The sequence below is a fragment of the Phragmites australis genome, chromosome 5 (genome assembly GCF_958298935.1).
Source record: "Phragmites australis chromosome 5, lpPhrAust1.1, whole genome shotgun sequence".
NCBI lineage: Eukaryota > Viridiplantae > Streptophyta > Magnoliopsida > Poales > Poaceae > Phragmites > Phragmites australis.
In genome coordinates this window covers 17225840-17236783 of record NC_084925.1, presented here as the reverse complement: position 1 = coordinate 17236783, position 10944 = coordinate 17225840, and the positions used below count along the sequence as shown (strand labels likewise).

At 52.6% G+C, this 10944-nt stretch overlaps 1 protein-coding gene across 1 annotated transcript; it reads right to left on the bottom strand.

Moving 5' to 3' along the window:
* Window positions 1-272: 272 nt before the first annotated feature.
* Window positions 273-902, bottom strand: LOC133917846 (uncharacterized). The gene has a single exon (XM_062361680.1). It carries the CDS (start codon window positions 900-902, stop codon window positions 273-275), a length of 630 nt encoding a protein of 209 aa, XP_062217664.1.
* Between the last annotated feature and the right edge of the window lie 10042 nt (window positions 903-10944).

Genomic DNA, 10944 nt, shown 5'->3' with positions numbered 1-10944 from the left:
GGAGCTCGGATGAATGAAACCCTTTGATAGCAACTCCTGAATCTACTTCTTCAACTCGACTAACTCATGTGGTGGCATCTTATAGGACTTCTTCGAAATCAGGGTCGTTCCAGGCAAAAGATCAATTGAGAATTCCACTACTCGGTCGGGCGGCATTCCTAGCAATTCCTCTGGGAAGACATCAGGAAATTCACACACCACTGGGATATCCTTGAGATCCGGGTTGGTGACGACTTTCAGGGCATAAAAGCAAGGATGAATCTCCTTAAGCTTCAAATGGACTTGTTTGTGCAGGACATGTCATTAAGAGTGACAGTCCTACGAGCAGAATCAATAGCGACCTTGTTCTTGGCAAGCCAATTCATTCCCAATATGACATCCACTCCTCTTGTATCCAACATGATCAAATTTGCAGAAAACTGAACTCCCTCAATGAGAATCTCAGCCAAGGGAACGACACGGTTGGTCCTCAATATAGCACCAGATGCATCAATATGATAAGAGGAAGGTAGAACTTTGGTGATCATGCTGTCACTTGAGACATAACTCTCTTTGACGAAACAATAAGATGCACTAGAATCGAAAAGCACAATTGCAGGACAAGAATTAACAAATAACATACCCATCAACACGTTGTCTTCCTCATGAGGCTCCTCGACGGTGGTGTAGCACACTCGGCCACGTTTGGAGACTTGATGAACGATTGGAGTAGGTGGTGGTGGCCTTGGAGCCGTCACCGTGGCTTCTGGCTTTGGATAAGGGCAATCACGTGTGAAATGCCCGACGCGCCCATAGTTATAGCACGGGCTGCAGAGGCCACTAGTCACACTCGCTTGAGAACTGATGGGTCTTGGAGGTTGTCCTTGTAGAGCGGAGAAAGACGAGCTTCGCACCATCCACATTGGCCGTGGAGTGGCCGAAGTCATCACATGCGATGGAGGAGGTTGACTCTCTGTCCATTCACGTTGAGAGCTCCTGCCCATGGAAAGCGATGAAACCCTCTTGCGCTTCTTCTCCTCCTTTTGGTTCTTCAACTTGAACTCCACCGTAAGAGAGGAGCTCACTAGCTTGTTAAAATCAGTGAACTCATGCGCCAACATGCGGTCTTGCATCTTGGAACTGTGGCCGTTCACAAAGTAGTATTCCTTTCGCTCATCGGTGTTGACCTCATCCGGCGCATACTATGCAAGGTGGTTGAACACCTCCACATACTCCATCACCGATTTGCCTCCTTGCTTGACGTCCATAAACTCCTGCCTCTTGACCTCCATAAGGCCCTTAGGGATGTGGAAATCACAGAATGCTTGGCAGAACTCTGCCCAAGACACCCGGTGATTAGCGGCGTGCATGGCCAGAAAGTTGGACCACCATGCGCCCGCTGCACGCTGAAGCTGATGGGTGGCAAAGAGCACCTTCTTGTGGTCCTCACATCAAAGGAGAGTGAGCTTATGCTCGATAGTCCAGAGCCAGTGGTGGGCAACCAGAGGATCCTCAGCCCGCGTGAAGGTGGGCAGCTGAGTCCGTAGAAAATCAGCAAAGTCATCATAGTGCCCGGCCCCACCTCATCCATGAGGGGCCGTGTTGCGCACAAGAGCCTCGAGGAGCGTCGTCTGGGCTTGACGGTTCTGCTCAATTTGTATGAGCACCTCCGCCATGCTCGACGGTGGAGGAGGCACTCATTTGAGGCCTCAGGAAGCTCATCTATACTGCCGCGGGTTCTCATCCTGTTAATGATGACAAGGTAGAAGAGGGAACATCAAATTCTGACTTAGTATAATAGCATTAGCCGGATATCATTACATGGAAAATTACATGCATATGAGTTATAGAAAATGAAGGTATACTTGATTCCTATCTACACGTTTCCTTCTCAAACGTGTCTCTTCGCAACAAACATCAAGATCACATGCATTAATATATACAATCATTACTAATCATCACCCTTCACGCAAAGAAAAGAATAGGTAGCGCGAACGGTGCTTGTGCATCTTGCCGCACAAGTGACATTTGCATATGTTGTTGCCAATGTATTCACTTCCCATACCGTCACCTTAAGGGATACCCTATGTAATTGCCACATGAGTAGATGTCGAGGGTAAATCCCTGACAGTGATTCCAGGGTAAGCTGGACAGTGGGTGCATAAATGATGTTTCAGGGACTGGGTGTGTGTGTAGATGGCGGATTCAGGGACACCGGGGGTTATACAGGTTCGGGACTCCCGAAGAATAACAACCCTACATCCTGTGTTTGTGTTATCGTAGATCTCACTTGGTTACAGATGGTGTCCTAGCAGTTCACCAGAATTGATTTCTCTACTTTACAAACGGGGTCCTCATCCCTTTATATAGTAGAGAGGGGGAGAACTTACATGTGAACCCTACACAGATGGCCTTTGCTCATTCTAATATCTAACTCAAATCATCATTACGGAGGACAAGGTATGCCAACTTGCTCTGACGGCATTGTATGTCGTGCTGCTGTGCGTCGTCATGTTTAGCCCGTAGAGCCCTACCTCGCTGCATTTAATGCGACGGGACGGAATGGTCCCTTCTGCACCATCCCCGTCTGCTTGCGTCTCCGCGCCGTCCCCATCCACTTGCCTCTCTGCACCATTCTCGTCCACTTGCCTCTCTCTACGCCGTTCCTGTCCACTTGCCCTGCCGGGTGGCTGACAACATCCTGTCTGTCGTGCAGTGCTGCGCTGGCCTATAAAGTCTCACTCTGTAGCCTTTAATGCTACGGGATAGGACAACGCCCCTACACCGCCACAACTTTACCCGCCGGAGCCGGTGCCTGGTGAAGAGAAGCGTTCGAGCAGGTGCCAAATAAAGGTGGTTCGGATGGGTTGCATCTAATCCGGTTCCGTGACCAGTGGGGCTGGCCGCGGGTTTATGTGTAGGCGTAGCGAGATTGGCCGCTGGAGGCCTTGCACTGGTCATGGTAACCCTTCCCTAGTCGCCTGACCGATCAGCATTTTAGGAGGCATGTTCCCCTGGCTGTTTACACCGTTCGTGGCGCCTGTTAGCTGGGGTACCCGTTTACTCAATACATCGACAGTAGCCCCTAAGCTCCCTCGTGATCGCGGTTCAGCCTGATCCTATCACTTGGGTCCCAGGCCAAATGTAGTTCTCCCCAGGAGTGGTTATTGACGCCGTTCGTCCTCAAAGTTTAACTTTTGAGTTCCGCATCACGGGGGTAGGTTTAAGTGTCCTGGGAGAGAGGAAAAAGGGGAGGCACATTTCCTCTGGACCTGAAGGATGCTTGGTTCTTTCTACGTGCCCCCTCGGGTTTCGAGCGGTTTGAATGCTGTGTTGGTTGGGATGCCGCTGTAGTCTTTTTAAAGGATGGGTGTTTGAGGATCCTTCGAGTGTTCCTCTTGCAATCCTTCTTTCCTTCAAGCCTTTTGCACCTAGAGTCCAGTTCTTTATCCCGTCTCACGCTCAGCTCCATAGTGTAGGTAGATCCTGAGGCCATGGCGCGCTCCCCTCCCTTCTCGCCGGAGACTTTGATGATTTTGGATGAACCTACGGAGGGGGATTTACCCCCCATCCAGGATCCGCCTGCCGCGGTGCTTCCGGATGAGGCTTTTGTTGCGGTCGTGATCGCAAGATCAAAGCTGATACATGCCCGAATGGCCCCCACGACTATCAAGCTTACGCCATTCTACAAAAAGTCATCCTCTGCAGGGCCGTCCCACTCTCCTGCCCGGTGGATCCCCTGGCTGATGTCATCGATATTTCTGATGATGAGGAGGGGATCGATTGGGGCCTTCTGGAGAAGACAGCGATGAAGAGGAAGAGTTGGAGAAATGGAAGGGAGGTCTTCAGGGCGCGCTAGGGCCTATAATCAGCACCAGCAGGGCCTTTGCGTCGGCCACACACCCTGGCCCTTACGTTGGTCGCCGTCCGATACTTGGAGTGGTGAGCTGCCATCCCAGGGAGGAGTATAAGAGGTTCCTTGACTTGTTCAGGGGCAGAAAGAGGCGAGGGTCCAGCGGGCTTTATATGCCAACTTCGCGCTAGTTACTAGAGTTAGGGAGGATAGGGCAGGTAAGTATTGGGATGGTTAGCCCGATCGGGTGCAACTAGTCGGCTTGTAACCTATCCTTCTCATGAATGGAAATTTCCAGGGTCACATGGTGTCCGTCTTCGTTCCGGCCCCCTCCCAGGCCCTTGCCGATGGTCGAAGGATAAAAAAAGAGTCTCGTAGTTTTTCGGATGGATTGGCCAAGACCACTACTTGGAGCTTTTCGAGAAAACTTTCCCGGTGTTGATGTGGAGAATTGGCTCTGCTTGTTCCATCCTGCTCTCTAGTGAGGTTCTTGGTGTGTAGAACAGCCATAACTCGACAAGTCCATCGGTGGCGACCAGCGCTCGGCCCGAGTGAGGACTTGTGGCCTTGTCGTCGTATTTCCGGCCGCTCGTACCCCTGTTATCGCATGAGAATATGGGATGGTGCTTTGCACCGTTCTGGGGTCTTCGGCCACCTTGTTGTTTGGCGCCGTGGTCACCAGGTTCGATAGTGGTTGTCAAGCGTGGTCGCGTGCTCTGGTCGGAGGACCAATTTGCAGGGAGTCCGTTGCTGGTCGGGAGGTCCTGCAAAACAGGGAGTCTGGTTTTTTTAATTTGAGAACTTACAGGTCGTATTCCACGCTCGTCTGGAAGGTCCTAAAAAATAGAGAAAATAGGCCCGTTTTTTAGTGGCCCTACACATAGAACTTGCACAACAAGGCGATGTTTTAGGAGTTGTGTAATTCATAGCCGTCCTCCATGGCTAACTTAACCGCACCAGGTCGGGTGACATCGACCACTTTGTAGGGTCCCTCCTATTTGGGGGAGAGTTTATTCCGACCGGCTTTATTCTGAATTTGCCTAAGGACGAGGTCGCCTATGACCAGTGTTCGTTGTTGTACCCTTCGATTGTTGTAGCGTCTGAGGCTCTGCTGATACTGGGCGGCTCAAATCAGAGCACGATCACTCAACTCTTTGATCAGGTTTATGTCATCCTCTCATCGCGCCACTTGGTCGTTGTTCGAGTAGTTGTTGACTTGAGGTGACTGGAGGGCGATCTCAGAGGGGAGCATGGCCTGGCTGGGGGTTGTCTGTAGCGACCAGAGTACTGTGGGGAGTTCGTCCACCCATTATTTTCAATAGCTTTTAAGCCGATTCAAGACCTGGGTTTTGATCTCATGCAGTATCATCCCATTTGCCCTCTCGACTTGTCCATTGCTTTGGGGGTGAGCCATAGACGCATAGCAAACCTTGGTCCCAATTTCCTCGCAGTAGTCTTGGAAAGCACTACTGGCGAATTGAGTTATGTTGTCCATGATTATGCGGTTTGGACTGTCAAACCGCACTACCAACCCTCGTATGAACTTAATTGCTGCTGCAGTGGTGATCTTCCTGACGGGTTCGGCCTCAATCCAATTAGTGAACTTGTCGATTACCGACCAGGATAGATTCTTGAGAAGCTGGACGGGCCAGCTCATCGGCTAGGAAGTTATCCTTGCGAGGGACGTGCTTGACCTCAAAGCCAATGAAGCGTCGCTCTAGTTTTCTCACTTCGGTGAGGTATGCCGCCATTGTAGGGTTAGAGCACTGAAACTCCTTTTGCACCTGGTTTACGACTAGTAGAGAGTCCCCTATAGCTTACAGTTGTTTAATCCCAATTGTGGAGGCTTCTCGCATTCCGGACAGGAGGCCCTCATATTCAGTAGTGTTATTAGTGGCTGGAAAATACAATTGAACAACGTACTTGAGGATGTCACCAGTGGGTGAGATCAGAACCACCCCAACTCTGGCTCCCTTTAGCGTGAATGACCCATCGAAATGCATGGTCTAGTGCTTGTCCGCCTCCGGTCGCTGCACCTACTCGGGCTCGAAGGACGACCATTCGGCTACAAAATCGACCAGCGCCTGGACTTGATAGAAGTCCGGGGGATGAACTGGAGGTCAAATGCCCAAAGCTCTACTACCCACTTTGCTGTTCTCCCTGTTGCATCTCTATTATGGAGAATTTCTCAAATTGGGAGTGAGGAAATCACCTTGATCTTGTGAGCCTGGAAGTAATGTTTGAGCTTGCAAGAGGCTATCATGATGGCTTACAGCAATTTCTGAGCTTGTGGGTACCAAACCTTGGCGTCATGTAAGACCTCGTTGACGTAGTACACTAGTCGCCGGAAGCCCTCTGGCTCGGCGATCAGAACCGCGCTTGCGACCTGTGGTGTCGTGGCAACATAGAGTAAGAGCTCCTTGTTGGGACGAGGTGCGGTTAGTATGGGAGGAGTGGAGAGGTACCTTTTGAGTTCTTGGAATGCTGTTTCCACCTCCGGTGTCCACTGGAAGTGGTCTTCAGGAGTTTGAAGAGTGGCGGTCCCTTTTCCCCCAGCCATGAGATGAACCTACTCAGAGCAGCAATGCATCCCGTTAGTTTCTAAACTTCCTTAACCTAGTAGGTGGTCGCATCTGATCGATGGCTCTGATTTTGTCGGGGTTCACCTCAATCCCCCGATGAGATACAAGGAATCCCAGTAGCTTTCCCGACGGAACCCCGAACGTAGACTTCTCTCAGTTCAGCTTCATGTGGTACTTCCAGAGGATATCAAATGTTTCTTGGAGATCGGCGACCAGATCCGTCTTGATCTAACTTTTGACGACCACATCGTCCACGTATGCCTCAACGTTTCTCCCGAGTTGTGGTCGAAGAATGAGTTGAATGCACCATTGATAAGTGGCGCCGGCGCTTTTCTGGCCAAAAGCTATTTTTACATAACAATGACCCCAAAGGGTGTAACAAAAGCTGTTTTTTCTTCATCCCCCTTACACATGCTAATCTAATGGTACCCTGACCGGGCTTCTAAGAAGCATAACAGGTCGCTACTTGTAGTTGAGTCAACCAGCTGGTCGGTTCAGGGAAGGGGAAAAAGATCTTCCGGGCATGCCTTGTTCAGGTCGGTGAAGTCGACGCACATCCTCCACTTACCATTGTGCTTTCAGACCTTGACTGATTTAGCCAGCCATTCTGGGTACTGCACCTCCTGGATGAAGCCTGCCTCCAAGAGTTTGTCGATCTTCTATTGAAGTGCTTCCTTCCGGTCAGCCGCGAACCAACGCGGCTTCTGCCTGATGGGTCGTGCGTCCGACCGTATGGATATCTTGTGCTCGATCAAATTCCTGGGGACTCCAGGCATATCAGATGGACCCCATGAAAAGACGTTCATGTTTGCCAAGAGGAAGGCGATGAGTGCGAGTTCCTATTTGGGGTCCAGCAAGGCCCCAATCAGGACTATCTTAGTCAGGTTGGTGTCGTCCAGGCTTACTCCTTTGAGTCGATCGTCTGCGCTGGCGATGACCTGGACTTTTACTGGTCGTCCGCTAGGTTCAGCGATCTCGGGCTGCGATCCGGGAGTTAGCTCGACCATGTCGAGTCTCCTCTTGTCGCAGTGCAGGGCCGTCTTGGCGTTGCCAACAACAGTGATGGCCCCTGTTGGCCCAACGATCTTAATTGCCTGGTACGCGTAGTGAGCAACGGCCATGAACTGGGCCATTGTTAGTCGCCCTAAGATCGTGTTATACGCTGTCCCGAAGTTGGCCACATCAAAGAGGACCCTTTCGGTCCTGAAGTTATACAGCGAGCTAAAGGTGACCGGTAGCTCGATTCGCCCTAGCAGCTTGGCCGAGGAGACCGGGGTGATCCCAAAGAAAGGTGGGGATGGCTTTAATGAGCTTCTTCAGAATTTTCAAGGCGTCCAGTGCATCGGTGAAGAGAAGGTTGATCGAGCTCCCACCATCGATGAGCACGCGGCCTAGTCGGATGTTCTGTACCATGGGTTCAACTATGATAGGGTAGCGACCAGGGTGTCTGAAGCATGCCGGATGGTCGGCCTGGCTGAAGGTGAGCGGGAGCTCCGACCACTTGAGGCGTGGGTTCGGGTCTGATGCGATTGCCCACACTTCTCGAACCACTGACTTGTATTCCATATTAGAGGAATATGTCACGGCCCCTCCGAAGATGTGATGGACCATGTGATCGGTCTGCTAGTACCCCAGTGTTGACTGGTCGGGAGTAGCCTGGTCTTCATCGTGGTCACTGTGGTTGTGCTTGCACTCTCTAAGCTCCTAGTCAATGATGCCTCGTACGACCTTGCATTCGGTTAGATCGTGGGTATCTGTACGTGGATCGGGCAGTAGCCCCAACCTTTTTCCCTTCCTTCTTTTCAAAGCGTCAGCGTGTAAGGCCAGCTTGTTCGACTGCCAAGACCTCGAGAGGTCCCGCCTTTCGCTTGCTCTTCTTGTCTTTCCGGTCGGCTCCTTTGGAAGAGGTGGGTTGGCCGGACGCTGGGCGGGACCTGGAGTCGATCTGCTGCTCCCGGGCCTCGGTGGCCTGTGCGCATTTGTTCGTGAGCTCGAAGAGCTCGGTGGTGATTTAGATTACCCAAGTGGCCAGCTGCTTGACCATTTTCTGGTCCTTAACCCCCCTCTTGAATGCTATGACCACGGATTCTCCCGTGATCCTTAGAATGGTGTTCCAGCGCTCAGTGAAGCGCCGAATGTAGTCTCGTAACGACTCATCTTATCGCTATCGGACCTGATACAGGTTTTCCTTGACCCCTGGTCGGGCGTAAGTTCCCTGGAAGTTGGCGATGAACTAGTCCCACAGGTCCTCCCAGTATTAAACTGACCCGTGGGGGAGATTCATCAACCAAGACCGGGCGGAACCGGTCAGGGCAGTAGGGAAGTAGTTGGCCATGACCTTCCCGTGTCCTCTGGTAGCCTGCACCATGGTGGTGTAGATTTTAGGAACTCTTCCGAGTTGGTCGAGCAGCCAACTTTTCGGCTAGGACCGGTCGGAATTTGTCTAGCTAGCGCACCTCCCGTAGCCTGGAAGACAAGGCGTTACACCCTGTCCCGTAACGGGGTGCTGCTTGTTGCTGGGTGACGGCGCGTGTCCTGGGGGAGAGATGGCGGTCTCTGGGTCCTGGCGATGGGGTGGAGCCGTCTGATGCCTCCCTGCAGGGGGAGGCATACGGTAGGGCTGTTTGCCCTTTTCTAGCACTCGTCGGGCCCTGTTCTCCTCCTCTCTAGTGGCCACCTGGCTCTGGATTACGCCACGAAGGTCACGTTGGCTCAGGGAGTTTCGTAGGTCGGAGGGTTGGCCACCCCGACTTGGTGGTGGCCCACGGGTACTCCCCGTGGTTGGAGGAGCACGTGACCTATTCTTTCGCAGGCCCGGTTGTGACCCATGGCAACCGCGACCTTCACCGGTCCTCGCAACAGGCGCGGTGCATGCTGATGTGTTCTGGCGCCGGGCAGTCTCGACCAGGAGGGTGAGATCACGTAGCCATAGGCCCACCAGCGAGCCCTCCGGTACGGGCACCGGTGGGCGGCTGAGGAGAACCCGTAGGGTCTGGAGGTTCTGCATTGGCGTCATGGTCCCGTAGTCGAGACGCTGGGCGTGGAGTGGTGATAGGTCGCGAGGTGGGGAGCCCTTCGTGTTGGGGCGGCGTGATGGCCTAGGTGAAGACGCCACTGTAGAAAACACCCTATGCAGGAGCTCCTCAGGACGGTGTTGGGAATGCTAGGGCTGTCTTGAAGCACCTGCCTATCCGGCGCCAGGCTGGTTTCCCTCTGGGCGAAAAGCCGGGGGTTCACCGCCGGTGTTTGAGGCGTGAGGCTCTCCATCGCCCCCTGTGGAATGGGCCGCATGCAGACCTGATGTTGGGTCTCAGAGCTTCCTGATTCCGGCTCGGTGTCCCATGCCTGGAGTACACCTGGTTCGTCCGGATAGTACCCCATGACGAATAAATCGCGATGGTCGTGGTACTCGGAATGGGACTCAGCGGTTGCCATGGATTCGGCCATGGGTAGCCTGATCAAGTTTTTTTAAACTTTCTGAAACGATGAAAACACGCCCCCCTACTTGGCGCGCCAAATGTCGAGGGTAAATCCCTGACAGTGATTCCGGGGTATGCTGGACAGTGGGTGCGTGAACGATGTTTCAGGGACTAGGTGTGTGTGTAGATGGCGGATTCGGGGACACCAGGCATTATACAGGTTCAGGTGTCCCGGAGGATAACAACCCTACGTCCTATGTTTATGTTATCGTAGATCTCACTTGGTTACAGATGGTGTTCTAGCAGTTTGCTAGAATTGATTTCACTACTTTACAAACGGGGTCCTCATCCCTTTATATAGTAGGGAGGGAGAGAACTTACATGTGGGCCCTACACAAATGGCCTCTGCTCATTCTAATATCTAACTCAAATCATCATTACGGAGGACCAGGTATGCCAACTTGCTCTGACGGCATTGCTACCGTGCGTAGTTGTGTTTTACCCGTAGAGCCCTACCTCGTCACATTTAATGTGACAGGATGGAACGGTGCCCTTCTGCACCGTCCCCGTCCGCTTACCTCTCCGCGCCATCCCCATCCACTTGCCTCTCTACGCCGTCCCCGTCTGCTTGCCTCTCTGTGTCGTTCCTGTTCACTTGCCTCTCTGCACCGTTCCCGTCCACTTGCCCTGCTGGGTGGCTGACAACGTCCCATCTATCGTGCGGTGCTGTGCCGGCCTGTAAAGTCTCACTCCGTAGCCTTTAATGCTATGGAACAGGACAACGCCCCTTGCACCGCCCACGACTTTATCCGCCGGAGCCGGTGCCTAGTGAAGAGAAGCGTTCGAGCAGGTGCCAAATAAAGGTGCTTCGGATGGGTTGCGTCTAACCCGGTCCCGCGAGCAGTGGGGCTGGGCGCGGGTTTATGTGTAGAAGTAGTGAGATTGGACGTTGGTGGCCTTGCACTGGTCGTGGTAACCCTTCCCTAGTCGCACGATCGATCAACCTTTTAGGAGGCATGTTCCTCTGGCTGTTTACACCCTTCGTGGGGCCTGTTAACCGGGGTACCCCTTTACTCAATACACTAACTGTAGATGACTATATCTACCATCG